The 17,477-nt window shown below is 41.8% G+C and overlaps 2 protein-coding genes across 2 annotated transcripts; both read left to right on the top strand.

Annotated features, from left to right (window-relative positions):
• The first annotated feature begins 50 nt into the window (after window positions 1-50).
• On the top strand, window positions 51-1,476 carry LOC141039252 (chalcone synthase 2-like). Its single transcript, XM_073506617.1, has one exon. It carries the CDS (start codon window positions 289-291, stop codon window positions 1,474-1,476), a length of 1,188 nt encoding a protein of 395 aa, XP_073362718.1. The 5' UTR covers window positions 51-288.
• Window positions 1,477-6,482: 5,006 nt separating this feature from the next.
• Window positions 6,483-7,148, top strand: LOC141039251 (chalcone synthase 2-like). Its single transcript, XM_073506616.1, has one exon. It carries the CDS (start codon window positions 6,507-6,509, stop codon window positions 7,101-7,103), a length of 597 nt encoding a protein of 198 aa, XP_073362717.1. The 5' UTR covers window positions 6,483-6,506; the 3' UTR covers window positions 7,104-7,148.
• Window positions 7,149-17,477: the final 10,329 nt, after the last annotated feature.

Raw genomic sequence — 17,477 nt, 5'->3', positions numbered from 1 at the left:
AGCTGATACTTTTGTACGACATGCTCCTTAAGACGGCCATTATGGTAGATTTTCTCTAAGCTGCAGGCGTCCCATTTGAATTAAGAAAACAAACAAGCCCAGTCGTCGGTCTATTCAACTCTAGAGAAAAAATGAATCCGTTAGCAAATAATGTTCTATAAAGTGGCAGCACTCCCAGTGAGTTCTATCACCAGAGTTGAGAAATACAATCTTACGTTAAGTGCACCTGACAAACGACCCTTGCTAGCAAGCCCTTGCTACTTAGCTAGTACTCCTTGGTGCTGATCAATGGCGGCGGTGAAGTTGGAGGAAGTGAGAAGGGCACAGCAGGCGGTGGGTCTGGCGACCGTGCTGGCAATCGGCACGGCCGTCCCGGCCAACTGCGTGTACCAGGCCACCTACCCGGACTACTATTTCAGAGTCACCAAGAGCGAGCACCTCCCAGACCTCAAGGAGAAGTTCGAGAGGATGTGCGAGAAGTCCACGATCAGGAAGAGGCACATGCACCTCACCGAAGAGATCCTGAAAAAGAACCCTAGCATCTGCTCCCACATGGAGCCGTCGCTGGACACGCGCCACGACATTGTCGTCGTGGAGGTGCCCAAACTTGGGAAAGAGGCGGCAGAGAGGGCCATCAAGGAGTGGGGCCAGCCACTGTCGAAGATCACCCACGTCGTCTTCTGCACCACCTCCGGCGTGGACATGCCAGGCGCCGACTACCAGTTGACGAGGCTGCTTGGCCTCTCGCCGACGGTCAAACGCCTCATGATGTACCAGCAAGGCTGCTTTGGCGGTGCCACGGTGCTCCGCATGGCTAAAGACATCGCCGAGAACAACCGCGGCGCACGTGTGTTGGTGGTCTGCTCGGAGATTACCGCCATGGCATTCCGTGGCCCCTCCAAGTCCCATTTGGATTCGCTGGTCGGACATGCGCTCTTTGGTGATGGCGCGGCCGCTGCCATCATCGGCGCCGACCCCGACGTGCCCTTCGAGAAGGCACTCTTCCAGCTGGTATCAGCGAGCCAGACCATCCTGCCCGACTCCGAGGGTGCCATCAACGGCCACCTTACGGAGGCAGGGCTGACCATCCACCTTCTCAAGGACGTGCCCGGGCTCATCTCCGAGAACATCGAGCAAGCGCTCGAGGACGCCTTCAAGCCTCTGGGCATCCACGACTGGAACTCCATCTTCTGGATTGCACACCCTAGCGGGCCAGCAATCCTGGACATGGTTGAAGAGAAAGTTGGCCTTGACAAGGAACGCATGCGCACCAGCCGAGAGGTCCTGTCGGAGTACGGCAACATGTCCAGCGCATGTGTCCTCTTCGTCCTCGACGTGATGCGTAAGACCTCTTCCCAGGATGGCCACGCAACCACTGGAGAGGGTATGGAGTGGGGTGTCCTCTTCGGCTTTGGCCCCGGCCTCACCGTCGAGACGCTCGTCCTCTACAGCGTCCCGATCACAGCCACTGCATGATCGATCAGCAAACGACACTTTATTATTTATTCGCGAACAACATAAAATCACCAGTACTACAAGTGGTTACGAGAGCGACGGTGTGATGGCTGTTCTGAGTTTCCTTTATCCCTGGTTTTCACTTTTTGTTGTGTTTCTACTGTAAGAATTGATATGCGTTTTCCTCCACAAACCCTGTTGTATGTGCTCCTGATGTACCTTGTGTATTTTAGTAACGTTCAACATTATGTTTCTTATTAGTAATTTTATACTATAATGTATGGGTTGCATTGTTTACATCCTCAAACATGTACGGTTCAGCTGCCTGTCTCTTTTCCCTCTCACCCTCATCGTTGAGCTTCTTAACCATCTATTTACTTTTGCCGTGATAACTGCATAATCCATATGTCTGGGATGCTAAACGCATCTACGATAGAATGTTCTTAATTAGACATACTAGTTATTAACCCCGTGCACCTAGCTACAGAGGTGAGTGTTTTCGGTTTTCAAATATAGGGATATTCAGGACATTATTTTGATCAGCGTAATAGTATTTAATTTCTAATTTTGTATAGATAAAAGGATCGAGTTAAACAGCTCCATCCGTTTGTGATTGTACTGTTTGCATGCATACTCTTTTCCAGCCATCAATCGAGACACAACTATTTTTCACCCCAGGAACTTTATATTCATGAAGGTTGCTTGTGTATTGGTGGCTGTAGTTTTGCAAATGCAAAATTCGGTGGATGTATCATTTGTTATCTTTTTTTTCCCCACAAATTATGACGGACTTGGGTGTTATGGTTTAGAGATGTTGAGCATGCTCTCGATAACATCTTTACTGTTATCCTTATGACCATGTCATTTTTAAGATCAAATTTAGATAAGATATCCATGCAAAGTATTCTATAGGGAGTACATGTGGGCATTCATTTTCCCCTGGTAATAAGTAGTGAATCCATGCACTTTATTCATTCTGTCTGAAAAAATGCGATATTGAAACCATTTATATTACATGAAAATATATTGTCATTTTTAGTCATTTTATAGATTTTTTTTGTTAATACTCGTATCCTCAAATAGAATCATTAAACAAGCAAACATATGCAAGCAATGCAAATATAAGAGCAATCTGTCAAAACAGGACAGTCTGTAAAGGATGCAAGAAAACTCATGCTTCTCTGACTCCAAAAATTCAGAAAAATTACCACACTGTAGAAATTTTATCATAGCTTATTGTGCACAAAGTTTCAACATTTTATCACATTCTTACTTTTCTAGATAATTTTTTCAACAGCGATATATTTTCTGTTTTGAAACAGCAACTCATATACTCGCAAAATAAGCATGGCAAAGGCTATACTTGACATTTTCATTGAAATAAAAGATGCAAAAAATTATTATAGATAGCAGGAAGCAAATAAAAACAAAATAAATTGACACTCCAAGCAAAACTCATATCATGTGACGAATGAAAATATAGCCCCAAGTAAGATTACCAATAATGTTGGAGACAAAAGAGGGGATGCCTTCCGGGGCATCCCCAAGCTTAGTTGCTTGGATCTACCTTGAATATTTACTTGGGGTGCCGTGGGCATTTCTAAGATTAGGGTCTTATCACTCCTTATTCTCCTCATATCGATATCTGACAAAAACATGAAAACTTCAATCACACAAAACTTAACGGAACTTCGTGAGATAGGTTAGTATCATAAAGCAAATCATTAACTTTGGTACTGTCAAAGACAAGATTCATAATTGTTCTCACACAATGCCTACTGTACCTTCTCATTTTCACAATTTATATTGAGCAATATAAGCCACAGAAACTAGGAAACAAGCAAACTATACATTGAAAACAGAATCTGTCAAAAACAGAACAGTCCATAATGATCTGGACAACTACCATACTTCTGCTACTTCAAAAATTCTGAAAAATTAGGATAACGTAGGGAATTTGAATATATATCACCTGTCAAAACTTCAGATTAAAAGCAGGTTCCAGTGAGTTTTGAAAATTCCTGGACTTAGCGCAAAAGTTTCTGTTTTTACACAGATTAAAGTCAACTATCATCCACACTATCCCAAAGGCTTTACTTGGCACTTTATTTAAACAAAAGCAATGAAACATGATTAATACAGTAGCATAATCATATGAACAAACTAAAACAGTAGGTAAAAGTGTTGGGTTGTCTCCCAACAAGCGCTTTTCTTTAATGCCTTTTAGCTAGGCATGATGAGTTCAATGATACTCGCATACAAGATAATAATTGAAACATGTAAAAGAGCATCATGAATCACATGACAAGCAAATTTAAGCCTAACCCACTTCCTTTGCATAGGAATTTTGTGAGCAAACAATTTGTGGGAACAAGAATCAACTAGCATAGGAAGGCAAAACAAGCACAACTTCAAGATTTTCAACACATAGAGAGGAAACTTGATATTATTGTAATACCCACAAGCATATGTTCCTCTCCCATAATAATTTTCAGTACCATCATGAATGAATTCAACAATATAACTATCACATAAAGCATTCTTCTCATGATCCACAAGCATAGAAATTTTATTACTCTCCACATGAGCAAATTTATTCTCATGAATAGTAGTGGGAGCAAACTCAACAAAATAACTATCATGTGATTGAAAATTAAAATCTTGATGACAAGTTTCATGGTTATCATTATTCTTTATACCATACATGTCATCACCATAATCTTCATAGATAGAAACTTTGTTGTCATAATCAATTGAAACCTCTTCCAAAATAGTGGATTCTCCAAATCCACTTTCATCAATATAATCATCATAAATAGGAGGCATGCTTTCATCATAATAAAATTTCTCATTAAAACATGGGGGACTGAAAATATCATCTTCATCAAACATAGCATCCCCAAGCTTATGGCTTTGCATATCACTAGCATCATGGATATTCAAATAATTCATACTAAGAACATTGCAATCATGCTCATCATTTATGCCAATTTTTTTATAGAATTCTTCTTCTATCAATTGAGCACAATTTTCCTTTCCATCATTTTCAAGAAAGACATTATAAAGATGAATAATATGATGCAACATCAATTCCATTTTCTTAGTTTTCTTTTATAAACCAAACCAGTGATAAAACAAGAAACTAAAAGATTCGATTGCAAGATCTAAAGATATACCTTCAAGCACTCACCTCCCCGGCAACGGCGCCAAAAAAGAGCTTCGTTTACGGGATGTGAGTGCCGCTTACCTAACCTCCTTGGCAACGGCGCCAGAAAAGACCTTGATGTCTACTACGCAACTTTATTCTTGTAAACTCGTGTTGGACCTCCAAGCGCAGAGTTTTGTGGGACAGTAGCAATTTTCCCTCAAGTGGATGATCTAAGGTTTATCAATCCGTGGGAGGTGTAGGATGATGATGGTCTCTCTCAAACAACCCTACAACCAAATAATAAAAAGTCTCTTGTGTCCCCAACACACCAAATACAATGGTAAATTGTATAGGTGCACTAGTTTGGCGAAGAGATGGTAATCAAAGCGTAGTAATGATAGTTGATATTGATTTTTGTGATAGGAACAATAAAAAACAGCAAGGTAGAAATTGATAAAACAAAGCACGAAGGGTATTGCAATGCTTGAAAATGAGGCCTAGGGTCCGTACTTTCGCTAGTGCAATCTCTCAACAATGCTAAACTAATTGGATCATATAATCATCCCTCAACGTGCGATGAAGAATCACTTCAAAGTTCTTATCCAGCGGAGAACATAACAATAATTTTTTTGTAGGGTACGAAACCACCTTAGAGTTATTCTTTCCATTCGATCTATTCAATAGTTCGTACTAAAATAACACAAAATTATTCTTTCCGTTCAATCTATCCAAGAGTTCGTACTAAAATAACACCATATGATACGCATCAACCAACTCTAATGTCACCTAGATACTCCAATGTCACCACAAGTATCCATGAGTTAATTATACGATACACATCAAACAATTTCAGATTTATAATACTAGATCCAACACAAAGAACCTTAAAGAGTTCCCGAAGACTTCTACCAGAGAAACAAAGACGAGAACATGCATCAACCCATATGCATAGATTACCCCAATGTCACCTCGGGAATCCATGAGTTGAGTGCCAAAACATATACCAAGCGAATCAATATGATACCCCATAGTCGCCACGGATATTCATAGCAAGACATACATCAAGTGCTCTCAAATCCATAAAAATATTCAATCCGATAAAACGAAATCTCAAAGGGAAAACTCAATTCATCACAACAAGATAGAGAGGGAGAAACACCATATGATCCAACTATATTAACAAAGCCCGCGATACATCAAGATCGTGCCATCTCAAGAACACGAGAGAGAGATTAAACACATAGCTACTGGTACAGACCCTCAGCCCCGAGGGTGGACTACTCCCTTCTCATCGTGGTGGCCACCGACGAAGATTCCCCTCCGTCGGAGTGCCGGAACGGGGTCAAGATTGGTTTTTCGTGGCTACAGAGGCTTGCAGCGGCGTTACTTCTGATCTAGGGTTACCCAGAGGGTTTTTGGAATATTTGACAACTTATAGGGCGAAGAGGCGGTGTGGGAGGCCACCGAGGTGGGCACAACCCACCAGGGCGCGCCTGGGCGCCCAGACGAGCCCAGGTGGGTTGTGCCCCCCTCCGGGCACCCCCCGGGTACTTCTCTGGCAATCCTGGGTGTTCTGATTCATAAAAATTCTCCAAAAAGTTTCGCTGTGTTTGAAATCCGTTTGATATTGATATCATGCGAAGTAAAAAACAAGGAAAAAACAGCAACTGGCACTGGGCACTATGTCAATAGGTTAGTCCCAAAAAATGATATAAAGTTGCTACAAAATGATTGCAAAACATCGAAGAATGATAATATAATAGCATGGAACCATCAAAATTATAGATACATTGGAGACGTATCAGCTGGCTGGCGGCGTCGCGGTGTTCGGCGCGGCGGGGGGAAGAAGAACTAAGATTGGAAAACTCTAAGTGTGTTGGTGGTCTGCTCAGAGATTACCGCCATGGCATTCCTTGGCCCCTCCAAGTCCCATTTGGATTCGCTGGTTGGACATGCGCTCTTTGGCGATGGCGCGGCCGCTGCCATCATCGGCACCGACCCCGACGTGCCCTTCGAGAAGCCACTCTTCCAGCTGGTATCAGCGAGCCAGACCATCCTGCCCGACTCCGAGGGTGCCATCAACGGCCACCTTACAGAGGCAGGGCTCACCATCCACCTTCTCAAGGACGTGCCCGGGCTCATCTCCGAGAACATCGAGCAAGCGCTCGAGGACTCCTTCAAGCCTCTGGGCATCCACGACTGGAACTCCATCTTCTGGATTGCACACCCTGGCGGGCCGGCGATCCTGGACATGGTTGAGGAGAAAGTTGGCCTTGACAAGGAACGCATGCGCGCCAGCCGAGAGGTCCTGTCGAAGTACGACAATATGTCCAGCGCATGTGTCCTCTTCATCCTCGACGTGATGCGTAAGACCTCTTCGCAGGATGGCCAAGCAACTACTGGAGAGGGTAAGGAGTGGGGTGTCCTCTTCGGCTTTGGCCCCGGCCTCACCGTCGAGACGCTCGTCCTCTACAGCGTCCCGATCACAGCCACTACATGATCGATCAGCAAACGACACTTTATTATTTATTCGCCAACAACATAAAATCACCAGTACTACAAGTGGTTACGAGAGCGACGGTGTGATGGCTGTTCTGAGTTTCCTTTATCACTGGTTTTCACTTTTTGTTGTGTTTCTACTGTAAGAATTCATATGTGTTTTCCTCCCCAAACCCTGTTGTATGTGCTCCTGATGTACCTCGTGTATTTTAGTAACGTTCAGCATTATGTTTCTTATTAGTAATTTTATGTAATGTATGGGTTGCAGTGTCCACATCCTCAAACATGTACGGTTCAGTTGCCTATCTCTTTTCCCTCTCATCATGATCATTGAGCTTCTTAACCATCTATTTACTTTTGCCACGATTACTGCATACTAGTTATTAACCCCTTAGTGTTTTCGGTTTTCAAATATAGGGACATTCAAGACACTATTTTGACCAGTGTAATAGTATTTAATTTCTAATTTTGTATGAATAAAAGGATCGAGTTAAATAGCTCCAACCATTTGTGATTGTACTGTTTGCATGTATACTCTTTTCCAACCATCAATCGAGACACAACTATTTTTCACCCCAGGAACTTTATGTTTATAATAAATGTAACAATGTTCCATATTCATGAAGGTTGCTTGTGTATTGGTGGTTGTAGTTTTGCAAATGCAAAATTTGGTGGATGTATCATTTGTTATCCTTTTTTCGACAAATTATGACGGAGTTTGGTGTTATGGTTTAGAGATGTTGAGCATGCTCTCGATAACATTTTTACTGTTATCTTTAAGATTATGTCATTTTTAAAATCAAATTTACATAAGATATTCATGCAAAGTGTTCTATAGGGAGTACATGTGGGCATTCATTTCCCCTGGTAATAAATAGTGAATCCATGCACTTTATTCATTCTGTCTGAAAAAATGCGATATTGGAACCATTTATATTAAATGAAAATATATTGTCATTTTTTAGAGTTGTTTTTGTAAAATTCATCAGATAGGGGACCTGATTTTTTATGATTAAATTTCTATGAAAAACCTATTGAGGAAAAGCGGGGAATTCTAATTATTTTCCATTGAAAACACACAAGTCATATCGGTTCATGACATGGATAATTGTGTGTGTGCATGACATCTTTCTCACAAATGATAAATGGAAGGCTGAATATTGTAACCTTGTAGCGGTATATTAGCATGGAAATTTGAGCACATGATGATTTAGTACAATTTGCACTATTCTCCTATCAATGGCATAAGTAGATATATGTGTAGTTATCATACCTTGTGCCAAAGTATCGACAAATCCCATGTGTAGGAGATATGCCCTAGAGGCAATAATAAATGATATTATTTATCTCCGAGTTCATAATTATGTTTATGTTCCATGCTATAACTGCTATGGTTCTCGAGTCTGCAATAACCACGAGGCTCGGAGGAAGACTCATATGCACGTGTGGAATAATAAACGGTAAAATGTATTCCTAGTCTGGCCTCTAAGACTAGCTCAAGTGTTGCATGATGGTTATGTTTTCCTGATCATGGGCATGTCTATGTCAGCAACCTTGAGGGCACAATGTTAAGAGAACATCTGTGTTGAATCGACCCGGCATGATGTTATGCTAAGAGATTTATTCGTCACAAGTTAATGGTACATAACACAGAGATGGTTAACGTTTGCATGATTCCTTAGACCATGAGAGTATCGAGTTTCTTCATGCTTGCTTCATGAACTTTGGGGTTTGTTAAACGTCATCCGTAACTGGATGGCTATTACGGCGGCTTACGGGTTCATGGGAAAGTATGTTAAGTAACTTAATAGCTCGAGATTGGGATTTGCTCCTCCGACGATGGACAGATATACTCGGGCCCTCTCGGTGTTACAGTGTCCATCATTGTCTGGCCAGACACTTTGTGATTTGATCACGGGGATGCCGGAACACGAAACGAGAAAAGAGAACAAAACCGGTAACGAGGTAACTAGCATAGTGGACAAGTTGTTGATCCACGGGAATGCCAACATGTCTCACCTCGAGTATTTGTAACATATCGCGAAGCAACAGGAATAGCACACGGCAACTGGAGGTTCACTCGAATATTCATTCGTGTGGGTATAGGGGTCAATATGGGTGTCGACGGCTCCGATGTTGATCATTGATCGGAAGGGGTTCCAGGTCATGTCTATACTTCACCGAACCTATAGGGTCACACGCTTAAGGGTCATCTATCTGCTGAATACTAGACAGGGAGTCTGAGAGAAAATCACCGAAAAAGTTTCGGACACCGAAAAGTTTCGGACAGCGGAATCATACCGCAAAGAGAGGTCATCGGATAAGTTTCGATGATAACGAAAAGTTGTTTCGGGATACACCATTAAGTCAAATTGATTTCGGCACATGCCTGATAATTCTTGGAGGATGCCAGAATCATTCTGGAAGCTTTTTGGAATTTTCTGAGATAAAAACCGGAAATGTTCCGGAGCTGCCGGAGCCACTTCAGATGCTTTTCGCAGATGAAAATCACTAAACCGGAATTGTTTCGGAACGCGTTGAAAATAATTTTGGTGGGTACTGGAAATGTTCTAAGCCCACATAAATATTTTCAGTTCGAACAGACGCTGAAAAATGTCGTCGTGAATAGTGAAAGTGCTTTTTGGGATATTTTATGGTGAGTCAGCTTTTGGGATAGCTCCAAAAGGCTTCTAGAAGGGCTTCGGGGCCAAGCATGCTCCTCATGGGGGTCCCCCAAGGGGGTTGGCCAGGCCACATGTGTGGGGCTCCATGGAGCTCCACTTCACTCCCCATTATGCCCTTCATGTGTGACATTTGCATGGGCATTTTTCGTTTTTGTGAGCCATCCCTACCCCTTGGCTTTCCTATAAATAGAGGAGGAGTGGGCAGCCCAAACCTCATCCCTTCTCGTATACAAGTGCCATGCAATGATCTGGCTTCTCTCTCCCTCCCGGCGAAATAGTTTCGTAGAGCTGAAAGGCTGTCTGGGTTCCGGCAGGAACTAGTTCTGGACGGCGAAGCCCTGCCGGATAGATGACACCGTATGTGTGCAACTCTGTAGAGAGACCGTAGTTTCGGTCTTAGTTCATGAGTGCCTCCCGAAGGGCTGTCCATGTGACCGTCCGAGTTTCGAAGGTCCTCCCGAAGGGCTGTCCGAGTGACCGTTCGAGTTTCGAAGGTCCTCCGAAAGGCTGTCCGCGACACCATCCGGGGGGCTGTTCGACCGCCTCCCGGAGGGCTGTCTGAGGAGCAGATGAGGGTATACATCCTCGCGGTTGGGAGGTTGTAAATCCTAGCTGCGGGGATCTGCACCGCCGATCGTCATCGACTCTACTTCCCGCTGCGCTACGAGTCGGTAACGAAAAAGATCAAACCATGTATGCAGTCTCCATAGTGGTCCTGGGCTGGTGCGTAGGTCGGAAAATTTTTGTTTTCTGCTGCGTTACCCTACAGTGGCATCAAGAGCCGTGCTATGCGTAGATGCAGGTTTCGATCTAGAATACATGGAGATGTATGGGTATTGCATAATATAATTAGGTAGTAGATGAGATCTATTGCTGAAAATTATTTATGCAGGTGACAGATGAAATCTGTTACCCGAGGTTCTTGTTGCTTCCCTAGAATTTGCGTTTGCTCAATCTCGAGACAGCATGGTGGAATTTGACAAAGTTCTGGCAATCCGTGATCCTGATTGATCATGGAAGTGCTATCAGTTCTTTGGGTTCTGCCGTAGTCAAAAGAAAGATGAAATTCGCAGATGAAAGGGCATTGCAGATATGATCTGCACGGGGGTCATGCGTATGACGAAGTTTAGTATGGGGCTCAAGATTTAATTATCACGTGTTTCATACACCCCGAGATGTTAATCTAGCAACTTGAATAATCATACTTGATGATAAAATGTTGGTAGCTGCGGTTTAAGTCAAAACCTTAGAAGCCACGTAAAATAAATTTTGCATAAACCGATTAGAGGCGTCTAACTTGGTTTTGCAGGATGTGCATGTGATGTGGTATAGCAGTGCTCATACTAATTCAATTATGTATGAGATGACTATATGATGTAATTTGATTAGCATGACCTGCGTGTCATGATTCGGCATGATGGCTGGAGCCATATGATTGCACTTTAATGACCTGCGTGTCAACCTTGTTGTAATGCATTATTTTGTTAGCTATTGAGATAGCAATATTATCTGGTGCATCGACAAGGTGGTGGCAATCTTCGCGAAGGTGAACACTGACGCGAATGCCGAAGACGAAGAAATGAAAGACTTCTCCGTCAGAAAGGGCTATACCATATCATGCTATTGTGAATTGCCTGAGATGTTTATCCCTTATGATGCACCCTTCTTGATTGCGCGGTAGTCGCTTTTTATTAGGGTGATCTCTCACTTAAAATATCAAAGTAGTTAGTGTTCACCCAAGTGTAGCACCGTCTGAAATTCGTATCTTTTTTCGGGGTGCGCCATGTACACATGAGCACGAACGAATCGAGAGGAATGAGGCGGGTGAGGTCAGACCTCGCAGCAAGATCACTTGGTTGTCTTTGACGTTCAGGCAGGAGAGTCCTGAGCTCGGAACACGCCCATCGAAAGATGAACAAGAATCACATAGAGATGTGATCGGCAAGTTGGCCTACCGATTGAAATTCATGTCATCAGTGATGAACCCGTCAATGGCATCGAATAGAAATATGGATCTTGAATCACTCTAAATCAATTATGAGAGATATTGATTTGAGTGGGAGCGCACTGTTGAATTAACATGTTTAATTCTCAGTGCAATTAATTATGAACACTGTTTAAGTGTTTCTTGAATAATAGTTGTAGAATAATGGCTCGCATTTCCACCTTCCCTATTAAAATTGAATAGCTGTTAAATATCTGGTTAAAACTTTACGATTGGTAACGTAACATGAGGATTGTCCTCAAAAGTGCTGAGAAGGACTTTGTCCTATCGCATGCTTTCCGTATCCTCCCGCTAATGCTATGGATCATGTGACTCTCGTCCTTCGATCCAAAAGCTAGAATTCTGTTACGGTCAAGTGGAATATGTTTGCTTCCATGAAACCCAAACTTCGAAAGTTGGGATAGTTATATGATATTCATGGAACTGAAAATTATTTTCAGATACAAACAAAGCAATGTTTGTTTGCAAGTATTAGTAAAAGTGTTTACTATGCATTTGACTGTTGGGAAAGGGATCCAGAAGAACGCCTGTCGTATAATGAAAGGTGAATAAAACAACAACTTAAAGAGAAAGGAAGTGTCCAAAGGGTGTTAGTATGACTTACACGCCTAGGAAGTCCGGGGCTAATGCCACTCTTAAGTTGGGTGCTTCTTCTAAGAGTAGGAGAAATACTAAAAGTTAAACTGCTAGAAGTATAAAGGCAAAAGGAAAGAAGACTGGAATATCCAGCTCATGTATGAATGTCATACAAGTTTTTGATGTATAGAAGGCTGGTCAAAGATATAGTTCTTGCGAATTATGGTTAAACATGTTAATCACTAATTCTTGGTTATTGTGAGTTCATCACAAAAATGCCCGCTCGATTGCATTCTGTTGCAACTCAATGTAAGAACTACTATGGCCTGAAAGACTAGCTAGAAATGAGGTTAAGGTATACACAGGGAACATAGTAAATGTTACTATACCTTCCATCGGTGTATTGCCGTCTGTATTTATTTTCGTAATTCATTTAGAGTTTTACAAACTCTATCCCATTGCATAAGGTGTCTTGCAAGAAGGTTGTTCATAAGAGAACTTTTTATGTTCGATGTTATGAATAACACAAGGACCATACTTTCATTATGAATGAGATGTATGTTATGAATATTGATAATAACACAATACCTCTGGGTTTACTTTCATAATTCATTTTAGAGTTTCATACACTCTAGCCCATTGCACAATGTTTGTTGCAAAAGAGTTGTTCATAAAAACAACAATTGTTGTTAAGTATTATGAATAACATAAGGGCCATACTTCCATCATCGATGGGACGTATGTTATGAATATTGAGGGTAATATGATACATCCATAACACGGACGCTAAATGTCGCAAGACTAAAAGAATACCACACAAGTGTGGCACTACATTTGGTCACATTGGAGAAACCCGCATGGAAAATTCCATTATGATGGATTTTGAAGTATTTTTGATTTTGAATCATCTGACACTTGCAACTTTCCTCCGAAAAGTGAAGTGACTAAAATACCGTTCACAGGCCATAAGGAATGAACAACAAACTTATTAGTGATCATACATTTGATGTGTGTAGTCCGATAAGTGTTGTTAGTGGTGGATTTATTTATCTTCAGAAATGACTCAAGTAGATATATGGATATTTACTTGATGAGACGTAAGTCTGGATCTTTTGAAATCATTCGAAAGGTTCTCAAAAATGAAGTAGAAGTTATTGTAACAAGAAAATTATGTTTCTGCAATTTGATTGCACAAAGGAATATTTGAGTTACATGTTTAGCGAATGTCTGATGAGTTGTGAAAGGGGTTTCATAAACTTGCACCTCCCGGAACACCACTGCAAGTGGAAAGACCGTGGAGATGTAATCAAACCATTTATGACATGGTAAGGTCAAAGATGACATAAATAAATTTGCCATTATCCTTTTAAAGTGATGCTTTAGAGACTGCGGCTTTTACACTGAAAAGAGCTACATCGGGTCTGTTGAAATGAAGCCATGGTATGGTACGCCCAACCATGTTATATCTTTTCTTAACATTTGGAATATGGGGCTTGTGTAAAAGGTTACAAACCTATTCCAAATCAGACAAGTCCTACTTTGTAGGTTATACCAAAATGTTGGGTATTCCTCCCTCACTATACCGAGGCAAATAGTTTTGCCGCGAAACGGTGTGCTTTTAAAGAGAATGGTTCTTTCAAAAAGGTGAGTGGGAGCATAGTGCAACTCGATGAGATAAACAGTATCTACGTCATCAAATCAAAGGAAAGAGACCTTGGAAGTGATTCCAGAGTTTCCTACTGCGACTGATACGGAAGTCTCTACAATAAAATATATGAACTTCGGTCGAACTTGCAGCTGAACCACGTAGGCAAGGCTCGTGCAAACCTCTCAGGTGCGCAAACGAGATATTGTTGTTAGACAACATTATACCTACGATACACAAGGAAGCGTTGATGGGCCCTGACTCCGGAATTGGCTAAATGCCAATACAACCCGAGTTAGTTTCCATATAAGTGATTCAAGATTAAAACCTTGATACACCTTTCGGAAGACTTCGAGTCTAACGAATATTTATGGAACTTAAAACTGATACGGATAAAATGTTTTATCCATAAAGCTCGACTTGTTTAAATAACAAGTTCAAGAGTTGACTACGATGAGGTTGTTTTCATCGTAGCGATGCTTAAAGTCGGTTCTGGTTGAACTAGCAATTAATACATATTTCAATCATGAGATATGAAACATGGATGATAAAAGGATTTCCATCTGATGGAAATGAAAGCTAGGACTTGTATATGATACATTCCAAAGTAATTTGTCGATCCAGAGGATGCTAGTAGGTATGCAAACTTCAGAGTTCCAGCAATGGACAGAAGAGAGCGAAATGGAGTTGGAATCTTCGTGTTTTGATGAAATGGTCAAAGGGGTTTTGACTTCATCAATGGGTAACGAAGATGCTTGTAATTCAAGAAAGTAAGTGGGAGCGTAATAATATTTCTAAAAAGCTTATGTGCTTGGCACATTGGTAATTGGAAATAAATTTCTTGACACGAATTAGGACTTCATTTGAAAATAGTTTTTCGGTGAAGTGCTTAGGCTTAATAGCCTCAATATTAGGCATGATGATCTATGGAGATAGATTTACCTTATGGGGCTAAGCAATGAATACATATTGACAAGATGCTAAAACCTTTTAGCATTTAAAACGCCAAGGAGTGATTCTTGCCAAAGTCACATGGAAAGAGTTTTTGCAAGACTCGGTGTCCCAAAACACTGATGAGTAAAATACATGATGTAGATTCCACACACTTTTGTGTTTGGATTAATCATGTATTCCATGGTATGTAAAACAACCAGATATGTCCGATACTCCCAAGGTGTTGCGAGTATGGATACCAAAGTGATCAAATTACTGATCATGGGACAACAGTGAAAGATGTCACAGAGTACTAGAGTAAGTACTGATGACATGGTTTTCTCGCAAGCAGAGATCATGAAGAGTTAGTTGTAAAATGTTACATCGATACAGTCTTCATCTTTTCTCCATGCGATTTTCAATTTAAATTAAGAGTTTTGTGTAACACACAATGTGGTGGCACAGTTAGTTGGAATTTGTTCAAACTAGTTACTGTGGCGAATTCTATAACAAGGGCTAAGTATGTTGACACTTTAGAAGCGACAAAGAAGATGTTGAATCATATAGTTCATTCATGAACTTAGTATAGTTCCAAGATGGCTTTTGACAATGGGACACTACTGCAGGTAGTTGCTCCATAACTCAGTCTGAGGAATCCAGGTTCGACCTGTGATTCACATACATACAAAGCCAAGTCCACACAAAATATGAATTTTGTGAAAACGTGAAAACGCGAGGACATGCAGAGATACACAAGGAACTGAAGTCGTCAGATCCGTTGGACATCAGGCTATACCACAAGCGAAGCATAGTTACACCGGTGTGCCACAGGTGTGAAGTGCATTAGCATAAGCTAGATTATTGACTCTAGTGCAAGTGGGAGTCTGTAGGAGATATGCCCTAGAGGCAATAATAAATGATATTATTTATCTCCGAGTTCATAATTATGTTTATGTTCCATGCTATAACTGCTATGGTTCTCGAGTCTGCAATAACCACGAGGCTCGGAGGAAGACTCATATGCACGTGTGGAATAATAAACGGTAAAATGTATTCCTAGTCTGGCCTCTAAGACTAGCTCAAGTGTTGCATGATGGTTATGTTTTCCTGATCATGGGCATGTCTATGTCAGCAACCTTGATGGCACAATGTTAAGAGAACATTTGTGTTGAATCGACCCGGCATGATGTTATGCTAAGAGATTCATTCGTCACAAGTTAATGGTACATAACACAGAGATAGTTAACGTTTGCATGATTCCTTAGACCATGAGAGTATCGAGTTTCTTCATGCTTGCTTCATGAACTTTGGGGTTTGTTAAACGTCATCCGTAACTGGATGGCTATTACGGCGGCTTACGGGTTCATGGGAAAGTATGTTAAGTAACTTGATAGCTCGAGATTGGGATTTGCTCCTCCGACGATGGAGAGATATACTCGGGCCCTCTCGGTGTTACAGTGTCCATCATTGTCTGGCCAGACACTTTGTGATTTGATCACGAGGATGCCGGAACACGAAACGTGAAAAGAGAACAAAACCGGTAACGAGGTAACTAGCATAGTGGACAAGTTGTTGATCCACGGGAATGCCAACATGTCTCACCTCGGGTATTTGTAACATATCGTGAAGCAACAGGAATAGCACACGGCAACCGGAGGTTCACTCGAATATTCATTCGTATGGGTATAGGGGTCAATATGGGTGTCGACGGCTCCGATGTTGATCATTGATCGGAAGGGGTTCCAGGTCATGTCTATACTTCACCGAACCTATAGGGTCACACGCTTAAGGGTCATCTATCTGCTGAATACTAGACAGGGAGTCTGAGAGCAAATCACCAAAAAAGTTTCGGACACCGAAAAGTTTCGGACAGCGGAATCGTACCGTAGAGAGAGGTCATCGGATAAGTTTCGATGATACCGAAAAGTTGTTTCGGGATACACCATTAAGTCAAATTGGTTTCGGCACATGCCTGATAATTCTTGGAGGATGCCAGAATCATTCTGGAAGCTTTTTGGAATTTTCTGAGATAAAAACCGGAAATGTTCCGGAGCTGCCGGAGCCACTTCAGATGCTTTTCGCAGATGAAAATCACTAAACCGGAATTGTTTCGGAACGCGTTGAAAATAATTTGGTGGGTACTGGAAATGTTCTAAGCCCACATAAATATTTTCAGTTCGAACAGACGCTGAAAAATGTCGTCGTGAATAGTGAAAGTGTTTTTTGGGATATTTCATGGTGAGTCACCTTTTGGGATATCTCCAAAAGGCTTCTAGAAGGGCTTGGGGGCCAAGCATGCTCCTCATGGGGGTCCCCCAAGGGGGTTGGCCGGCCACATGTGTGGGGCTCCATGGAGCTCCACTTCACTCCCCATTATGCCCTTCATGTGTGACATTTGCATGGGCATTTTGGGTTTTTGTGAGCCATCGCTACCCCTTGGCTTTCCTATAAATAGAGGAGGAGTGGGCAGCCCAAACCTCATCCCTTCTCACATACAAGTGCCATGCAATGATCTGGCTTCTCTCTCCCTCC

Source organism: Aegilops tauschii, chromosome 1, assembly GCF_002575655.3.
Source record: "Aegilops tauschii subsp. strangulata cultivar AL8/78 chromosome 1, Aet v6.0, whole genome shotgun sequence".
NCBI classification, from domain to species: domain Eukaryota; kingdom Viridiplantae; phylum Streptophyta; class Magnoliopsida; order Poales; family Poaceae; genus Aegilops; species Aegilops tauschii.
The sequence above is the reverse complement of the archived record's forward strand: the minus strand, read 5'-3'. Positions and strand labels throughout refer to the sequence as shown.